This window comes from Populus nigra, chromosome 8, assembly GCF_951802175.1.
Source record: "Populus nigra chromosome 8, ddPopNigr1.1, whole genome shotgun sequence".
Classification (NCBI taxonomy): Eukaryota; Viridiplantae; Streptophyta; class Magnoliopsida; order Malpighiales; family Salicaceae; genus Populus; species Populus nigra.
Window position 1 is genome coordinate 10,831,667 of NC_084859.1, and position 21,816 is coordinate 10,853,482.

Here is a 21,816-nt window from a genome sequence, read left to right on the forward strand (position 1 = left end):
AAAATATCAACAAAATGATTTTGAAAAACAAAATGATTTTAACCATATTATTAGGCGTGTCAAATATAAAATTCTAGTGTGTCCCTGATAATTTTTTTTTTTTGTTATTCACTCATTTCATGTCAGCTTATCTTATTTCTTTATTGGATTTTAAATCTCATATCAAGCACTATAACAATAACACAAGTTACAGAAAATGAAACTGTCTAGAAAAGAAAAGACTGGTTCAAGAACTGAATTACTTCACGATACAAAAAAGAGGGGAAAATCAAAAATCATATTTGATCAACACAACGGAGAAAAAAAAGATGGCTTGAATTTCATATTCCATGTCCAAAAACTATAAATCAGTATACATTATGCTTATATACCTCTCATCGAAACCAGTAAATCTTAGCAGTGCAGCCCTCTCAAGAAAAAAAAAATCCATGGCTTCATTTCACTGCTAGCTCATGCACTTCCTGCTTGTCACTGATCCAGAGAGAAGCAACCATAGAATGTCAGAGGCACCTATAGGTTACAGAAAGGAAACAATGTTCATCTTCTAGCAAATCTACTTCTTCTAACTCTCCTAGCGGTTGCTGCAAACGAACCAACTCCAACAATTCTCTCTGGAATATGCTCTTCTTCTTCATCACTAGTTTCATCAGTTCTCCATCTCAGCCCATCATTTACCTCCCTTTCATCAACAATGAACTCCTCTCTATCACTGAAATATCACGGAATCATAAGTACAAACAGAATATAAGAGCACTATATTGCCATTAAGCAAACAAAAAGCTTTTCTTAACAATTAAAATGGGTTTTTTTTTTGCTCTAGAATGATTTCATAAGGAAGCCTTAGAAGAAAACAGAAGAGGCTAAAGGGAAAGAAATTTTGTTTTACCTCCAAGCTATGTCCTTTGGATCACGTATAGAACCCTTATTCCTAGATCTATCATTTTTATCATTACGAAGACCATTGTTGCTGCCAGTCATAGCCACTGGATTAGCAGTAATCCTATGGGAATATGGAGGAGTTGTATTTCGTAATTGCTTAGGAAACCCATTTTGTTCCCTTTCTGGAGAGACTTCATCGAATAGACTGTGGTGCAGGTTGCTGTTCGGAAGCACTTCTAATGAAGTTCTGCTGGTCTCCTTTAATGGCGTGGTTTTCATGTGACTATCTTGATGAATTCCAGGAGTTGAGATGCCATCAAATTTGAAATTTTTGTTGAAACTAACTTGATACTTTTGAGTTCTTTCTGGAGTTCTAAATAACCTTTGATGAAGAACAGATGAAGAGTCACAGTTACCCATTTCCAGGTGAGGACTCTTGATAGATGCACCAAATCTTGTTGGAGTTTTAAGAGCTGCTGGTTTAACAGTAACATTATTATTTGTCTGAGAAACCAGAGAAGAATCTGCAGGCAGGGAAATTAATAAACTGCTTGACTTTGGCTCTTGTGCCAAGGGAAGATCAGCCCTTTCTTGAATTTCAACTTCTTCACCAGAGGTATTATGGATCTCGGGTGACAATTTTCCAGTCTTAAGCTGTTCCTGTTGAATTTTTGGAAGCAACTTAATGGATTGAACCTGTTTAAAGAAGGTATAGTTTGGTCAGTTACTTTAATCCAATTTCTTCCCAAAGATACTTATTATGAAATGCAGAGGAAGTGATGTTCCAACAAAGATGCTCTAACTTGCATCAATAGACAATGATTTCGCTCTGAGAAACCTACTGACAGTTAAGCACTGCTAGTTGGACCAGCACTGTAGCACCCAAAAACTTAGACTATTTGAAACTCTTGGAATTGAATTCACTTCACAGAGTTAAATCAATTCATGTGTTTGGAACCTTTTTGAGGGTATTGATTTGAAATCCATTTGGAATTCAATTTATAAAAATTGACCAAAAGCAAATCAGAAGGGGGGCCTAGTCCATAAGATTTCCCACAGGATTGATTTAATTTTTTGCTTGTTAATTAGTTAATCACTATTCTATTTTGGGAGATTAGATTAAAGAAAATCAGACTTAAAATTCATAACACCCCCATGTTTAAGGCTCCATTTTCGGTAAAGATGCACACAAAAATTCTACAAGGTTTTAACACTTACAGCAAGTTCTCCTCTGTGGTGACTAGCTGATCTCATTCTGGATAAAACTTCTTCACTGAGAGAATTCTTAGAAATGAACTCCTGCTCCACACCCTGAAGTTTGGAATGAACATGGTATGCCTCCACATATCTGTAGCGCTGGAACAGAGAAAAATATGTCACAGAAAGTTATTGAGTAATCTAGAAGTAAAATGAAATTCAGAACTTGATTAAATAAAAATAACAGCACATAACTGTAATATAATCATTCACAAGATTACAAGTTTCAACATCAAATTATTTGATGTAGCAGTCCCGGTGGAGTCTTGCTCTGGTGACAGTTAAAAACACCAACCACTAGCATTCCAGGTTTTCAAAATCCACATCTTAATCAAACATTAGATGAGATATATAGGCTTGTCTCCATCATTGTTTGATTAATTTTCAACCTTACCCCTGTGTTCAATTTAGTACGGGAGGTCATTGGCAATTATATAGTGGGCAATAGCAAATATTTTGATTTTTGCAAAGTCTTCATTTTAAAAACTAAAAGGATACAGAGATGAATTTGTCGAATCATTTGCAAAAGTGACTCTGCTTGCTTCATATGCTGTAGAAGGTATTTTGCTTCAATTTATAACCAAAACTTCACTGTGAGTGCATTTTAACTAAAAATGAACATGAAAAAAGGAAAATGGTAACTTTAGAACTGTACCTAATATGGAGTTTGGTGAGCTAGTGTCATTATTAGGGCTATACAGCACAATTGAATGCAATATGATGACTTAGGAAACATGCAGTTAACGTTACATCAACCGTTCAACCAAACAAAAATATCATTGATCCCAGAATTGCTATCAACCTAACATCATAATTAAGCACGAATAAAAAGGAAAGTTTAGGGAATATTGAAACCTAACCAAGTTAGTCACATAACTAAACATATTGAAAATTTCAGTTTGACATTTCTTTTCATTTATTTTCCCTTTTTAAGTGGTAAATTCATCAAAGAGCCAAATTTTCTTCAAACCCTGAGTCAAAGTTTATTAAGATTTGTGCTCGAAGTTACCTGGAGATAAAATACAACAAGAAGACTTCCAATAGTTGTTGAAGGGTCATGGAAAGCATAATATAAGAGACACTTATGAAGATATTTCTCTTCATCCAAATTCCATGGCAATGATATCATTCGATCTACCAGATTGTTCTTGATACAAAGACAACAAATTTCATTCACCAGTATCTCCACCCAGTTTTCCCAGGTCCTGCATTCGCCTTTAAGATCATCAGAAGCATCTCGAGGTGGTCTAGCCTTGAACTTATTTTCCCTGACTTTGGTGCAGAGCATTCTCTGATGCATAAATGCTTCAGTCAAAAGCGCACACTGCACCCTAATCCGAACAGCAGTAACAGCATCATTGAGAGAAACCATTTGAGATCCATCATGCCCAGACCATCTTAAGACCATCAGTGCTGTTTCAGGATTCTTCCTTTCTAATAGCACTTGAGCAATCTTAGGATGAGTTGATGGGCCTGAAATCTCAGGAAGAAGGTTGCAAGCTTCCTGTGAAAAGTACATCAGTGAACAGCTGTCAGCATATAAAAGGTCATGGAAAGCACGGAGTTCACTATATTATGAGAGGATTAGAAACAGTGTCACAGCCATTCTCAAAATGTAGCTACAGATACCCTAGTATCCTAAATACAGAATATATGTCACCACAACACATTGAATATGAAGAATTTTATGCACTTTAAGCATAGCATAAAGAATGCAAGAATTCTAAGCACTTTAAACATAGAATAAAGAATGTAATGATGGATCTAGATAGGATATTTTCATACTCAAGAGAGTATAATTTTCTCACAAAGGAGTTTTTACCCGTTAGTAATAAAATCTCTGGATCTTTTACTTAAGGAGAATACGTACTAAAAACTTTGACCAAAGTAGGATTAGAAATAGAACCTCATTCAGTTACGTTTAGCTTGACAAGCAGTATTATTAACTACACATTGAGTGAGAAATATATGTATTTTAGTACTTAAATTAAAAGATTTCACTTGCATGTTATATTTCTGTATCATTAAACTTTCAGACTCCATAGTTCATATACAAATAACAAGAACTACTAACAAAAAATGTAGCTTGACAAAAATTTGTACTGTTGTATGCATTGCCTTGATCGAAGGTAAACTTGGTGACAAGATTAATCGACTATTCAGCATCAGAATAGGTAGAAATCCCGTTACCTGCAGAGCTGCTTCTGTGTGATCATCCAGAAGATAGAAAGTAAGTGATTCCAATAATGAATGCCTGGTTATACCAAATGTAGCTGAAAAGTCATCTACAATATGTCGCCAACTTTCATCTGGCATTGCCCAATGTCGATCAAAAAGATAATAAAGAAACTAATTCTATGTTAAGAAAACAAAGGATAACATAATGCTCAGCAAAATGAGAATATATAATCATCAGAAATATATTTAAGAAAAATAAAATAGATAAAGGATACAGTTGCTTGCTTTGCAAGCACCAAATCAGAACTTCCATGTAAAAAAAGTACATCAGCAGCAGCTCGGAGATTTTCAAATGGATAGCATACTGCCAAACCCTCTAGCTTAGACCTGAAAAACAACCTTCCATCCTTCAGCAATAATGCAAGTTCTGACTCTTCTCCCTTTTCTTGCATATGGCCCTGATCTATTTCAAGATTGGCGAGAGCATCTTCAATGAACAGGGAACCAGCCTGCATGCTGGGCTCAGCAGATTGATTTGGTACATCAGGCCATGAACGCTTAATTGCAGCTGATTTCCTTTCAAGGACAACAGTACGCCATGATGATAAATTGCTGTAACGAGATCCGACATTCTCCAGAAAGTGATGTCTTACACACCATGCTATAATCTCCATATGCTGAAAATCAAGAACTAACGATAAGAAAGGATTATGAATTGCATGCAGCTATAGAAGACATGATATTGCAAAATGTGGTTTTTCTACGACACTTGCGGAACTTGAACAAGCTATTCCAAGTTCAATAGAACACACAGTCCAAATCATTATTACAGCAACGGTGTCAGAGATAAAAGTACATGCATTAAAAATTTGAATGTGCAGGATATTTTTGAATTCCATGCTAGTTTCTTGTTTAGTGGGCTTTTCAAAAATCAGCTAAAAAATCATGTCCACAATAGGATCTAAACGTACTAGAAGAGAATATCACAAAAGATTTGCAAGGGGAAATGAAAAGGGATGGAACCGGATGACATTCTGTGCTGTAGAGTAAAAACATATAGGAAAGCAAGAACTACAGAAAAAAGAAAGAAAGAAAGAAGTTTAGAGCCTATAAACAATTGAATGTAGCATTCTGTTAACAACTCAATCCTGTAAGCAACCAAACCTGCTTCGCCTTTAATATGTTCTCTAGAAGGAGCTGCAAGTCATGAAGCTGTGCTGAAAGACTATCCTTAAATGACGATTCCAAAACTTCAAGGACATTGGATATTCCAACCAGATGCACAGAAAGTTTAAGAAGTAAACTCAACCTAGTTTTCATTTCTTCTGTTTCAAGGTTATCTAACAAAGTGTTAAGAATATTACACTAAGGCGATCAACCAAATAACATACATGCAGTTACACAAAGTAATAGCAGGCCATAGAATATCAAATTTCAAAAAAAAAAAAAATAAGGATACATATCCCTTGGAGTTCTGCTATGATGTTTTTAAACGTGCGCTTGCACCAATCCTTGACAACCACTTCATCCAACAAGAAAGCAATGACAGGATCACTGGACACGGCACTTTCATCCATACAAACATCTGTAACATCTGTTAAATTTATGTTAAGGCTGTTCATAAGTTTCAGCAAAGGGAGACTTTATCTTTTTTTTTCAATTTCCTTCAGAAATGAGAGTACATTTCTATAAAGCATGAATGCCCAGATAATCACACAATACCAGAAGTACTAGGCTGTCCATGTTTCAAATGTCACTTTTACAGTTTTCTTAGTTTGTCCAAATGCTTCCATGTAGAAAAAAAGGAACAAAAGTGAAGAAATAATATTTTATGGAATTGCCTCTGCAAGAATGTTAAGAGTAGATTTCATTTAGAAATATTAGAAATCATTCCAATGCACCAATTTTCAATGCGATTAAACATGGATGCAGAGAAGGGATACAGTGACAAATCAAAGAAACCAAGTTATTTTCCAAGGCAACATCAAATAAAGAATAGAGCCGCTGGACATCAGTAGTTAATTCATTGTCCGCATCTTCTTTCTCTTGAAATCTTTCATCGCATCTTTTGGAAACAAGGCCAGACTCTATGCACTCATAGTAAAGGCGAGGACGGAGCCTAATTCCAGTCTTTGGGATAGGGATTCTACAAATGGGGCAAATATCACACCGCTGACTACACTCAGAGCATAAGGAAGCATGGCTGCATGAGTTCAACACATACTGGACATAGCGCCCACAACTTCTCAAATCTCTAGTTGCTCGACAACGCTCAACTTTTGCTTCACTGCATAATTCAATTAAATCAATAGATGCCAAGTGTTCCAATGCTTCCTGAAATAAGAATCAGCAACAAGATATAATTCCTCATAAAACAAGTAAACGATGAACATACAGAACGAGATGTGACGTATCCCTGTACTGAGTGCAAAAAACAAAACCATGAATGCTTGAATCCTCAAGTATGGATAGGTGACAATTGGATGAGAACAGAACTTTAACTCCAAACATTCAATACACCATGAGTTAGGTATAAAACCAGTTAGATGAAGCTCGTGAAAGAAAAATTGGGTCCCCACAATACCTCCTTTGAAAAGGAGTAATGGGTTCTAACCTTACCAGCTTTGTCAACACAAACAGCCAGCATATCACCTCTCTGTCAGCAGCTCAGACGAGTGCTATCAAACCCAGTCTCAAGAAGCATGGTCATTAAGTAAAATAAAAACAACTAGAGGCGCAATGTATGAAGTAGCAACACATTAAAAATCTGACTCCCCAACTACATCATACTACAAACTTCGCTTTTTACTCATTGTATGTATTATCAATACATCTAAATACACAAATTAACTACCACGTATCAGAATTTTTATTTATTTTTCTCTAATCCTACTAAGGAAAGATCAGTTCATAATCATGGTTCAAAACCTATATTCAGCTATTTTCTCAATCCCACATTCTACAGCAAAAATGACAAAACCCTGATCGGATGATCCCATATATACTTGAGATTACCGCGGGAGGTCGTTCCAATGAACTAATAACTATAAGCAGATAGATTCATAATAGCAAGCAGCTGCTGCTGCTGCTTAAATAAAAAGGCTAAATTGACTTCAAACAACAATACCATCAAAATAAAGAGTTCCGCTTCAAAATTTAAACCAAACTTAAGACTTAAGTTAATTATGTCACTCACGGTGAATGAGACAATAAGGATCCTAAAACCCTAAAAAACAGCAGTAGCATGATAGCTAGCGACAGCATTTAGGGTTTTACAAAATGATTAAGAAATAGATTTTTACGTACTTGAACAGCTCGGCTGCCGTAGTTAGGTTGAAAAGGGGAAGCCGTGCCGCCGCAGTCGGTGGAGTTAGAAGGTGAAGCACGACCGTTCATTTGGTTTCGCTCCATATTTTCAGCCGGAATCGCGATTAAAGGAACAGAAGTAAAGGAGCATTAACCTTAAGGGGAGAGAAGGGTGCCATTCCTCCTGTGCTACTTGGTGACTGGCACGGCAAGGGAAATAATTAAAACTTTTTTGCCAATAATTTTGTCGGTGTTCTGTTCGGAAGGGAGGTGCGTTTTCGTTTCCAAAAATGAGGGGCCCAGCCCGGGTCAAGTCCAGTGGAAAACCTGGGCCTCTTCGACCAATCAATCATTGACGGTAATATTATTTTACTTTACACCAGCTATTATGCGCTCGTTTCATGGGCCTATAGTCTTGAAGCCTAATGGGCAAGTTCGTATGTTATGAGGCCGGTCTAATTATTTGGACCTGTCCTCCTCCAAAAAAAATATTTTCTTAATGGAAGGATTTCAATATGATTAGCCCAGCCCGTGGTCTCGGGAAAAAAGCCCAAATTACCAAGTCGCTGGGTAAATGCATATTAATTATTGTTTATCAAAACGTTGTGATTTTATTTTACCAAGTTACTGGGTAAATGCATATTAATTATTGTTTATCAAAATGTTATGATTTTGTTTTACCAAGTCGCTGGGTAAACGTTATTTGTATCTGAAGTGATAGCATAATATCATTAATGAAGCTGTATGTTTTTCAGATTGATTGTACAGTTTGATGGCTTGAGATACCAAAGCGATCTGCGCCTAACAGGAAAAGAAAACACTAAGAGAAAATACAGAAAATCTTGACAATATTGAAACAAATGCCTCCACCAATGTTATGGCTAGGGAAGGAATTTAGATAGAGGTTCGATACATAAATGTAGGTGGTTATCTTATTAATCATTAGGTTAATTGATACATAAATATTGGTGGTTATTTTATTAATCATTAGGTTAATCTTAAACGTAAGACAAAGACATGCTTTGGATATCAAATTAACCATATCTTCGGATCATTTTCGATCAAGAAGATTAGTTGATGAACTCATGAGTGGATGACTGAGTTAGATTGACTGATGAAATCATCTGGGTTTTTCAAGTTTGACTATCTCTGCTCATTAATATTGATAATTAAGTTTTATTTGGAGTATAAAAATCTAATTCTGGCATACGTTTCAGATAATACGCTATGCTATTATATAAAAAAGAGAGATCGATCGATGAAAATACGTTGATGTTGTTATCATTGTAGTGCACGAAAATAACATATGATTTTTGTATACACTATATAGAGGCATGGGTGCAACATATGAGTGGGCTTCTAGGCAATTTTACTCTCTTTTTTAACCTATGTGAAAGCATTATCGAACAAAAAGACCAGCCCGACAGCTTAGGAGTCTCGGCTTCTTGTTAATTTAATAATACACAGGCAGGTAGAAGATCAGAAGAATAATGAGAATAAAAATGGACAAGTAGACCACGTTAGTGCTTAAAGGAAGCTTATGCTTCCAAGGCCATGGGGAACAATGCTAGCTAGGAAGGCAGCAAAGTAAGGGCATTGTTTAATCGCCACGGCGACCCTCCTCATGTCTACAGCCAACCAGAGATGCTGGTGTGGCCCTAATCATCATTAAGAGCCTAATTATTTACAAAATGGGAATGATGATGTTGATAAGATAACAAGATGGGGGAGTCTTTCTATAGATTCACCTGTGCAATTTTTTTAAAAAAAGTACCTTCAAGTGGGCTCCAACTGTACTAGAAAGGGAGAGAGGGGGAGATCTTATCATGGCCATGATGACTACAACTTTCATCATTTGAAGCCATGGCATGATTAGGTGAGTGTAAGCTAATAATTAACTCATAGATTAATGACTAATTTGCCATCCTAAATGATTGTGCTCTTATTATATCATTCTGCAATTCCCATTTGCAATTAACAACAACTTCGCCAACCAGACATGCTTCCTTAACAAAATCCAAAAAAAAAAACTTTGTACATTCCGTTTTAGAATCCAATAATGCCCCTACCACCCACCCGTGCAATCATAATTCCCATTCAATACTTTGGGTATGAATGTCATTCACGACCCATACCGTGCCTCAAAAGCACGCTTGCCAAAACATAGATTTACTGAAAATATATTTTAAAAGTATTTTTTTAAAATTTAAATTTTTTTATTTTAAATTATTATTTTGTATTTTTAAATCATTTTGATTATTCTGATATCAAAAATAATTTTTAAAAATAAAAAAAAATTATTTTAATATCTTTCAAAACAAAAAGAAACTATTACAATACTTCCAATTACCCCATAAGCAATGATTTTGCTTGTGTTGGTTTTGGTATTGTGGTGATGGTTGTTTTTCAAAGGTTTTGTTTTCTCAAAAATATATTAATACACTATTTTTAAAAATTATTTTTAATATGAAAACATATAAACACATTAAAAAAAATCATTTTTTTTTGTGAAATGTTTCTTTGGACTGCGTTTCCAAGAAGCCCCTTAACCATTGATCACATGGTTACCAGCTCAGCCGGTCACATGGGGTGGCAATACCCACCCCCCATACTTGCCAACTCAAAGCTGGCCTTTCTAACCTTTCAAGTTTGAACTTTATTTTCTTGGTTAATGGTTGCACGTGCACGTGCGGGAAATCTCGTGATCAACGGTTTGGATTAGCTTGCGAATCATCTAACGGCTGCGAGGAGTCCGTACGTGTGGTCACCGCTGGTGCCAGCGAATAGGGAAATGATTTGTAGGGGGGTTTGACCGTTGAACAGATCCAGCAAAGACACGGTGACTTTGACTGGGAGTGAACGTGCGGGTTTTGAGGACACACGTGTGCCTTGCTGTCTTGGAGCTGCATAGGGAATGATGCGCCACATAGGATCCACATGAGTGGTAATAATGGAGGCGCACGTTGGATTTAAGAACCCGAGGTTGCCTAATTGCCGTGTAAATTCTTGTTAACAAATAAACTGGGGAATATCTTTTTAAATAAATGAATGGTGGGGGTTCTTAATTCATTTTCACCCACCATTCCTTCGTTCAATATTATTCCGTTTAACTGTCACCTCTCATGCACTTTATTTCTCCTTATATTTTTTTTTTTTAGTTTTAATACATAATTTAATTGGTAATAAAACTGCTAATGATAATCTGCAAAGAATGTCAATCGATCTTGAGATTAAAGTAACAACAGCCTCTTCACATAGTTTATCGGATATTTTAAAATAATTTCCTTATCATTTTAATTGATATAAAATTAACTTGCTAATTTTTTTTTGGAATGATGTTACAATGATAAAGTTTCAAAAAATTCATTGAAGAAATTCAAAAAAGTCATGCTTGTATGTTTTTTAATGGAAATCTTTGGAAAGATTACCACTTTTTTCATGAGCAGAACTATGATTATTTGTTAGGAGGGCCAAAATTAATATAATAATATATAATATTTATTTTAATTTATTGTATATAAGTTGTAAAAAAAACATGTATTATTTAGTTTTATTCAAATAACTTACTACAAACATATAATGATCTTTGTATAAGGTAAAAGGTTTGGAACAATACCAAATTGAGTCAAAACAATGAAGTTAATTTCATCTTCATAATATATTTATCACTTTAATATTGTTGATCTTTATACTTATCAAATATAAATATACAAAGTACATAAGAAACATTAGCTAAAGCGAATCATTATTTATGTTTGATAAACATTAGCATATTAATGTATGTCCTTTGAATTTCATCTTAATTACCAAGTAATGAAAAATATTAAAATGTCTTACAGGGGCTTGGGCCCTGCTTACCCCTTGCTTCCGTCCTTGACCTTTTTCATTTAAGAACAATAGAAAACCCAAGCCTTGAGTTTGTATGTGTATATATATATATGTGTGTGTGTGTGTGTGTGTGAGTAAAGAAGTTTAGTTTTTCATCATAAAAATATGATAAACAAACAAAAGATATTCATCCAAAACCTAGAGTTTATACATATTTAAAACTATAAGCATAATTAAAGGTAAACATGCTTTCAACATTGAAAAAATAATAATAAAATTGTAGCATGCATACTAAGCATATAATCAAACTTGCAATTGATATTAACTCAAAATTCTAGTATACATACTAGTAATAAAAAATATTCATATTTAAATTAAAACAAAGAAGAGTATTTACTTCTTGAAGTTTTTTAAAGGAATGAGATTTTTGTTGTTGTCAATGATGAATCATTTGTCCTCAATGTTTTATTGCTTCTCACTTGTGCAACTAGAATATTTGTAATATGTTTATCAAGATTCCACCAACATCACCGTAATTTAGATACACTTGCAACTAAGATCTTTGAATTATATAATATGAGACTAAAAAATCTCTTAACAATATAAACATGAGCTCTAGATTTGGAAAGGAATCAAAACTTAAAATGAGAAGAAAACACTAAAATATGAGGTGAGAAAGGGAATGTAAAAATCTAACAAAAATCAAGTTTGAACTCTTCTTTAACCCTTTTTTTTTAGTAAATTTTAGAAGCTAAAAGGTTTAAGAATTAATTCCCATCATTATTAACATTTGACTAGCCATTATAAATCTAGAAAAACCAAGGGTTCTTTAAGATTAATTTGTCATTCACTCATAATTTGTTTAAATCATATTTATTTTTTTAAAAAAAAAAATCTTGTCTACTGATAACAAACCCCTTGGGCTATTCCATGTAAACCTTCTCTTCAAGGTCACTTTTAAGAAAATTCGTTCTACAATCATTTGATGTATTTTCAACTTGTTAATAGCTGCAATGACTATTATTGTTGGTATGATAATTAGTCTTAACACAAATGAATGACAAATAGTCCATACATTCTTGTTGTCTAAACTCTTTAATAACAAGTTTAAATTTATATTTATAAATAGTACCATCAACTTTCATCTTCATTTTGAAGATCCACTTGTGGCCTAATGATTTACTTCTGGGAGAAAGATCCATTAGTTCTCATGTTTAATTATTTATAATGGATTTAATTTAACTATTGATTGTCTCCTTGAAAAAGAAAGCTTCTTGATAGACATTGTCTTGGAGTAGATTTGAGGTTCGTTTTTTAACAAGTATATTAAAAAATTAGAATCAAATATTTTGGTCATTTTTTCCCTTTTATTTTTTTAATCTCAACTTCATCATCTTTTGATTGATGGTGATTACTTGAACTAGGCTTAATTGTTCTCTTACATGAATGATTTTTTATGCATCTTTTCATGGAAACATCCTCAAAGAGTATAGCATTCCTTGATTTTATAATAGTATTAAGATGATTATTCTTAATATTTAACTTTTGTACAAGAAACTGTTATACACAGCTATTGTATGCATATCTAATAAATATATAATACAGAGTTTGAGATCTTATATTGATCACCTTTTTAAGATCATGTATTGGTATATTTGCAAGACACCCTCACATTTTCAAGTATATGTAGGAATACCTTCTATTTTTCCACAATTCATATAGTATTTTTTTCTTAACATTTTATGGGGTACTTTGTCAAGTATATGAATATTGATAGTTAGAATTCCTCCTTACAAGGAGATGCTCATGAACTTATCAACATGACATTCATCATTTTTTTAATATTTGGTTCTCACGTTCCACAATGTTATTTTGTTGTAGTGAATAAAGAGTGGTAATTTGGTGAATAATAACTTTTGGGGAACAAAATTCACCAAATGATGCTTCCACAATGACCCTGTGGAAGGGCTTGGGCGTCTCTCACGAGCCCCCGAGTGCTCCACCACGCGCTCCCATCTATTTTTTATTTAACCAAATACATATTTCTTATGACATGACTTTGTAATTGAAATTCTCCTTTTATTTTCATTGTTTTACCTTGCATTTTAATTATTTATTATTTTTAATATTGAGACAAATACTAAATGGTCCCTCGATTTAAATTAAAATAATAAAAAACTACTGTAAAAATGTAAAAATATGAAAATACAAAAAAATAGATAAATGTTATCAGACTCAATACAAAAGTAATAATTAAAAACACTGTTCAAACCCTCTAGCCCTTGAGTTTATTCTTTTATGCATACACGAAGTAAAAAACAAAATGACGAGAAAAGGAAAGGTCACTGAAGCGGCTAAACCACATAATGCGGTTGGTGGGTAGAATGGATGATCAAAAAAGGCTAAGATTCCGTGTGATCAAGACATGACCAGGCCGAACTGTGAAGTCGTCTAATCAAAAGCTGGGACCCAGTAACAAGGGACCTGAAACTCTAGCCATGTAACAGAGAGCACAAATGATTGAGCGCAACATGATTGCATGGCGCACCAGAGGACAGCATCGTAGTTGAGTGACAGGAACCCCTGGAGGGTCCGGTTTCACGTGAGAATCACATGGATACGAGTCTCGTACGGGCGGAGGAGGAGAGTGACGGGATATTGTCTTGTCTTCTAATCGATAGAGATTCAATCATTTACATCCTTGAATTAAATGTTCCATTTGGAGGGTTGGAGAGATTTTACGATTTGGAATCGAATCATCCGAGTCAAGATTTGAAAGTTTTGTTGTTTTCTTTCCTTCCATTTCACCTTTTATTCTTATATTTTTTTTTCCCAATCTATTGTATTGATATCTTCTGTTTAATTTCACATCAATTGACACCAAGTATTTCTTGGATATTTTTAAAAGTGCATCCCCAGTCAATGCCTATATATATATTATCACTGAATTAAACAAAAAAGGAAAAGGAAATGGCTCGTTAAAGAGAGGATAAGTAGGTAATTACAAAATGGAAGATATAGAAGCAACCATTAGCATCCCGCAAAGGGACCGAGTTCACGTGCATATCACATGGAGAATGGAACTCATACGGCCAAGATGGCGGAGGGGGCCATTGGAACACCTTGTTGGCTAGCGAAGACGATGAGAGAGAGAGAGAGAGAGAGAGAGTTAAAGGGATTGATTATTGGAGACTGTTTAGAGAGAGCACGTGGGACAACTCAATCTCTCACCCGTGGGGACACCCACAATCACCATCCAACATCTTGTCTCCCGTCGTCGTCTCCTCCGTCGAAACAAAAACACCATTTTCCATCATTCCTCGAGCACTGCGTGGATGAGTTCATTTCGTTTTGGGATATATTTCGATTTGCGAGATGGATACTGTTGGGCCTTTTGGGTGTTTTTCTTTTGATTTACGGGTTCTATTTTAACAGATATCTGGGTCGGGTTGACTGTCTCCATAAACCAAACTGTATGATTGCATGTAATTACTATTTGATGACAGCAGAAATAATATAAAAAGATATAAATATACTTAATTACGAATATAAAAAAATAAATTTAATTTTATGAAAATTTAATTATTTTTCAAAACAAGGAAAATATAAGAATATTATACATATAAATAGTATTTTCCAGTAGAAATGACATAATTATAAATTTTGTCAATCTTTTTATTGTAATGATGGTGAATATATATATATATATATATATATATATATATATATATATATATTTAATAATTGTTTCTTATATTTATTTCTCTTATTACTTAATATTTTTTATCATTTTACACGTGACCTATTTATCATTATTTTTTTTCTTATTTTTACTTTTTGATAATATTTTTTTAGTTTTTCCTTTTCTTTTCTTTACAGTATTTTTTTGAAAAAAATATTATATTTTACAATTTGAATATTTATCACTCTACACTTGGTCTATTTATACTATTTTTTTTTGTTCTTATCTTTATTCTATTTTTAAATTTGTTTTCTTTACATTTTTTTAAAAAATTATTATACAAAAACTAAGAAAATAGTGTCTCATTGTAGCAATTATACGAATGTTCCATTCATCTACTATGTTAAAAATTGGCTTGAGATCTTTACTATGTTTTATTATATGTAATCATCAATTTTTTTTATTTATAGTTATATTTTTTACTCATGTAAAAAAAAAATTAATAACACATGCACATTAATTCTTTTGCGTGAGAATAAAAGAATTATTCAACCTGCAGTGATGCGAGTTGAATAAATAATTTAACACTTTGTTTTTATTATTTATTAGCATATATAATTCTTGATGTATTTAATTAAATCCATGTATAGACTTTTTTTATTTATAATTAGATTTAAAAAAAAACATTTGAAAAGCTTACATATTTTTCAAAAAAGTTATCCAATCTGCGGATGAAATTGCTAGTATTATCTTTGTATGTTTTTATTTTTTATATTCTCAAATAATAATTAGGCACCAATAACTCGTATTTATTTTCCTCGTAATATTGTGAAATGACTCGTGTTTCATGAGTCCAGTTAATACCACAATGGTTGTTCCTGGCTGCTGATGGTTTAATTGTTCTTGTTGCGTTAATTATTTTGAGTTCAATGAATAGGTAAAGCGATTATACAACTCATCTAAAACAAGATAGGCACTCAGATATCAGGTTAGCTGGAGCATGACAAAAAAAAATAAAATTGATGGCAACAGCAATAATTGCTTTTGTTCCAAGGTGATAAAGGTTACAATATCAAAATCAAGATCGAAGTTTGGAGTGCTAGAAGGGAAGGTGCCCCCTCCAATTGCAGACAGATTGATTGTTCTACTTGTTCCCCATGAAATACGAGTATTCGAGAAAAGTACTCAGATGGGATTGGGTGCCTGTTTTGCCACCGGAATATGGTGATTCCGGCCAGCCACCGTGATTTCTTCTAAGCTATCCAACTTTCAGTTAATTTTATGAGAAATACCGACTTGCATTCAAATCTAAAGATCAAGAACATTAACGGTATGCAAAACTTCATGCAAATATACTAAATTGGAAATGTTAAACCATGCCGCTAAGACCATTATTTGACCCTTAATTCTTTTTCCAAATCTCTCAAACTTGTACTTTTCCACTGAGTTGTATATAAGGTTTATATAAACAAATGTAATTTACAATGATGGCAACCGCGAAGTCAGACTGCCTTTTAATGTATAAAATGATGTTTAGGTGTCACAAATATACTTTCAAAAGAAAAAAATATTTGTGAGTTGAATTATAAACCCGACTAGATTAAATAAATTGATTTTATTTTAATTAGTTAAAAAAAATTAAAAATAATAATAGATAAAAATGTGCATTAGACATAGTTTACCATCGATTGGAACAATGAGTTTCCTTCTTTTTTTAATTTTCTGATTTTATTTTATTTTGCTTTGATCATTAAATTTTTTTTATTTCATCTTTTAATATTATATTAGTTTGGAATTGGACGTGACAATTTATTTATCTTTTTTTATATTAGGTTATCATCATGCCAAAAAACAACATTCCAACATTGGATTAATGCTTGATTTTGCATAAAAAATTCTGTTTTATTATTTGCTAAATGGTAAGGGGAAAAAAATTGACATCAAGGCAAACAATAAATGCCTTTTTTATTATTCTTTATTCAACATCTTTTTGAAAAAAAATAGCCTTAGAATTTTTTTTCAAATTCCTTCTTTTAAAAAAAAAATAGCCTTGGAATTTTAGAATAGTATTTTATTAAATGTTCAATTTTTCCTTTTCTTAAAAAAATATTATAGTATTTTTTCATATCAAGCATCTTTTTTTTATATAGTCTTTCATAATTTTTAAAATATTTTCCTTTAATTTTATTGGGTATTTTTCTTGTATATTTTTTATTTTTATTATCATGTGAGAAGATAAAAACTGGATTTCAAAAACTTTCCCTCACCAACTCGTAAATTTATATATTTTTTTTATATTTATACATTGAGGTCAAGATTATCAAAACATCAAAGTTTGCCTTCATGATTCTTATAAGTTTTTTTTTTCTAAATAACAAATATTTCAATGAAGAAAATAAAAAAAAAAACCTTTTTAATGAGATATATAACATGGTTTTAATTGAATTGAAGATATATTTTTTTTATGTTTATTTTAAATCATCTAGTTTTTTTTATTTGTTGTAATTGATTTTCCTTTTTTTATCATATTAGGAACCTTGGCAGATATATATTTTTTATTGCAAAATATATTAGTAAGAAAAAGAAGAATTATTCTAGATTTTGTTTTTCGAGTTGATACTACTAAGAAATCGTTTGTAACGTGTTTCCAAAACAATTTAAATTATTTTTAATTAAAATTTAATATAATTTGTATGTTTTGAATCGTTTTGATGTGTTAATATTAAAAATAATTTTTTAAAAATAAAAAAATATTATTAACATGTATTTTAACATAAAAAATTATTTAAAAATAATCACTGTCGTAATATCAAACATACCGTAAGTATTTTGAATATGATACTGGGGATACTGGGACAGAAAGCTGCTAGAGTAGTGACGGTGTGATACACGCACCGTGAAAAGAGATGGATGTGAACTAGGTTAGTTTAAGGAAGAGTTCAAATGATTGTGAAGAAGCCAGTGTCGGGGCGTGAGGTGACAAGACGACTAAGTTATCTTGATGAAGTAGGTGTGGGCCAGAGGGTTTACTGCTGAGAGAGACAGTGGGGACCACGAGGGGGTGCGATGGCACGTGTCTCCAGGCAAGACATGCTGGTCCACGTGAGTTCGGGAGGGGGGCAAAGACAGGTGGTGTTTTCTTCCACGCTTTCCCTTATTTCCCGCACCCTCTCACCCCACGTGAACTCCACCGTCTCTTGTCTCCTCCTTTCTATCTCTCTCTCTCTTTTCCCCTCTCGTCTGAAAAGTAAAACCTCCAATCGTTTGCTTCCACGCTCAGACTCTATATCTACTTGGCTCAACTTGACCCATCAGCTGCGAGCCTTCGTTTTTGCTATCTTTTTATTTTTTATAAACCCCGCCTTTTCTGGTGTCTGGAATCCGAATTTATACATAATAAAAACAAAATTATTAGTATTAAAAATTAATCAGGGAATTATGTAAAGCAAAAAAAAAAAATCTTCATTGTATTAGGAAGATTTAGCTAGCTTATTAATTGTAAAGTGTAGTTATGATTCTACGAGAAGATACAAATTCTTAGATAATGTTTGACATGGTAATATCACTTATTTTTTTAATTATTTTTTATTTGAAAATACATTAAAAAAATTCTTACATCAACGTATCAAAATAATTCAAAATTATAAAAAACTCATTTGAAGAAAAAATTAAAAAATATTTTTTAAACACAAAAACAAATACATTCTTAAGATTATCTTGTCCTATAACCACAAAATACTCTAAAGTGAGTTTTAGAAGATCTACATTTATTTTGTTATGATTATATTTTGACATGAAGTTATGTGTATAATTATAATAAGAATTTATATATTTTATGAGATCACAACTAGAAAATCATTACATAATTTTGTTAAAATGAGATTACTAATAGTGATTTTAACAAAGATATGATTGAGAGCAACAACTTTAACTGAAAAAATCAAACCGCAAACTAACTCTACCCCTAAAAGTCAAACACCGACACCAAACTACAACCTTAAATCTAAAAAACAAACCCTAAACAATAACACTAATTATTAATTCTAAAAACAAACACTAATTAATAACCTTACAAACAAACACTAACTATATATAATAAAATCTTTTGGTTTTTCTATATTTTTTTCTTTTTTTTATTTAGTGTTTACCATCAACCCAACATCAAGGATAAAATTAAATGAAAACCCCATATGAAATTAGAAAAAAAAACTAAAAGATTTTGATTATTGTTTGTTTTTAGGGTTTATGGTTTGTTTTTGAGATTCAGGATTATATTTAGGATAGTATATTATTTAAGGTTTGTATTTGGGGTTAGTTTGAGGTTAAAGTTAGGGTTTGTTTGTTGTTTGATCTTTTTATAGGAAAAAATTGTATATTTTCGTCAAGGGTGTTAGAAATGAAAAAGAAAAAAAAACCATAAAATGTGAAGTTTTTCTTTTTATGTGATTGGTATATTACTTCGATTATAGTCTAATAGCTAACCTGTAGATCCTTAGGCGTTGCCACAATCATTTTGTCACGAAGCGTGATACCGAAGCCGACAAACGCTTTCAGCTCCTAGCCATCTCGATAAATTAGCCAATTATTAGATCCACTGGTGTACGTGCATACTCTTCCCAGTTACGTCAACAACACGCCTCTGGAGATAAGCGAGCAAATGACGGTTCATCCTTCATCGGGCGAGCTGGTGTAGATCACGCGCACAAATTCGATTGAGGAAATCCCAGCAGATGGAAAGCGCTCACAGTATTATATTATTAGAAAAGTTTACGAAAGCGACGCTTTTGTCCGGCAAGACCCCCCTCGTGCCAAAGCATGAGGAAAGATTTTTTATTAAAAAAAGATAAGGGGTGGAAAATGCGGGACCCACGCTTGATGATCAAAACAAAAGTTGATCTGTCAGCCTCCAATCATCACCAGCCACACCTTGATTTGATGGTTGTCTTGCGTGCCTCCCTGCTTTTGCCCTAATTATGTAATGAGCACAGGATATGATGACCCTACTCATAAAGTTCGATATTCTGACCATTTGTTTTTTACCTGGATTTGATCACTGCCGGTGGTTGATTGGAAGGTATGAATTAACCCTCACCGTAGGGTGTTTAGAGCGGAGTACCTAACACGTACTTTACTCTTAAAAATATATCAATAAAATATTTTTATTTTTTAAATTATCATAATCAAAACAATAAAAATAAAATTAATTTAAAATGAAAATAAAATTAATTTTTTAAAAAATATTTTTGAAATATAAAAACAAAAAAATCACTTAATAATTTGTTTAAATTTTTAAATGTAAAAATTTCTTTAATATAATATCAGAATTTTAATAGTTAAAAAATTATGAATTCAAATGGCATTACTTTTATTTTTTTTCATTAAAAATCTAATCAATAATATAATATAGTTTAAAAATATATAAATAAATCTAAAAGATTTTTATGATGTGCTAAATAAAAAAATATTAATTATATATTAAAATTTTACTGAATAATTTAAATTTTTAAATTAAAATAATTTATTTTACAGCAAGAGTGGTACTTTTTTTTTACTTGTGGTACCCGATCAACTGGTTACACTATTTCTTTTGTCCCATTAACACTTTTTTCTTTTTTTTTTGGTGTGTGTTTTTTGTTTTACCATGAACATATCCCTTTCTTAGACATACATGCATGCATGCATGCATGCATGCTAAAGAATTAATTAATAAGTCTTATTGTTTCATACACTTTCAAGATAAATTATTAATTTGTTAGTGTAATATAATTTTCAATCATACAAGTTATAATATTATACTGCAATATACGAGAAAGATAATGGATGGGTATTATTGTAATCAACACTGTATCTCCGTACTGTAGAGATGTCAACTGTAAATAAGGTTAGATATCCTCAAACGTTATTTTTAATTTAGAATAATTATATTTTTTATTTTTCCAAAATCGAACTTTACATATCGAATCACATAAAGATTCTAAAAACAATTAAAAGACAACATTATTCTCATATATAAAATAAATAAATAAATAAATGAAAGAAAAATAACACACAACACTCTTTTACAATTCTTATTTTATTATTTTTCCTCTTTCAATTCTCTTCTATGATCCCCTCTCTTAATGACGATGACAGACGACGATTTCAGATTCAGTTCCGCCAGATCCAAAGCCTTCTTCTAGATTATTACAACACTAATACTGATAAATACATGTCTCGCTACCTCTTTTCTTAGCCTAGAAAAAGAAATAACATTAAGAAATAGAATAGATTGAGCTTGAAGATGGGTTATAGAGCTCGAGTTGAAGGGGTTTGTGGTGATGAGCTGGATGATGAGTGGCGACAATTTTTCTTGGTTCCGGGACTCTCAATGGTGGAGCTGTGGCCGAGAGGTGTGGAAAGGTGGTTGTGGGTTACAGTTTTGGTGGCCGTGAAGGTGCACAGTAGGTTTGTTGATAGGGGGTTTTAGAGGTTGGCAGTAGCTGATGGCCTGGGCAGAGATGCTAGCTGATGGAGGGTTTTGGAAGGGAGGAGACGTGGGTTGTGTTGGGCTGTTTGGATGGGAGATGGAGGATTTACACACTGATTTATAAGTGAATTCCAGTGAGGAGAGGTTTGACAGGGATGCTGTAGTGTTGGTCAACGGTGGCTTAGGCTAAGGATAGAGGAGGAAGTGCGGGAGGACGATG

General features: G+C 32.7%; 1 protein-coding gene across 1 annotated transcript; it reads right to left on the reverse strand.

Annotated features, from left to right (window-relative positions):
- Window positions 1-298: 298 nt before the first annotated feature.
- LOC133701772 (E3 ubiquitin-protein ligase HOS1-like) lies at window positions 299-7,876 on the reverse strand. Its single transcript, XM_062125855.1, has 10 exons — window positions 7,621-7,876; window positions 6,258-6,648; window positions 5,774-5,908; window positions 5,479-5,654; window positions 4,590-4,991; window positions 4,327-4,485; window positions 3,146-3,640; window positions 2,098-2,235; window positions 887-1,575; window positions 299-709 (listed from the first exon to the last, which is right to left on the reverse strand). The coding sequence occupies exons 1-10, from the start codon at window positions 7,723-7,725 to the stop codon at window positions 538-540; spliced, it is 2,862 nt and encodes a 953-aa protein (XP_061981839.1). The 5' UTR covers window positions 7,726-7,876; the 3' UTR covers window positions 299-537.
- Between the last annotated feature and the right edge of the window lie 13,940 nt (window positions 7,877-21,816).

Bases quoted from the DNA above. Each gene is read 5' to 3' on its own strand.
- LOC133701772 (XM_062125855.1), bottom strand. From the start codon at position 7,725: ATGGAGCGAAACCAAATGAACGGTCGTGCTTCACCTTCTAACTCCACC. The intron at 5,909-6,257 runs GTATCCCTTCTC...TAAATTTAACAG, and splicing joins GGTTTCTTTGATTTGTCACT to ATGTTACAGATGTTTGTATG. The intron at 3,641-4,326 runs GTAACGGGATTT...TACTTTTCACAG, and splicing joins ACACAGAAGCAGCTCTGCAG to GAAGCTTGCAACCTTCTTCC.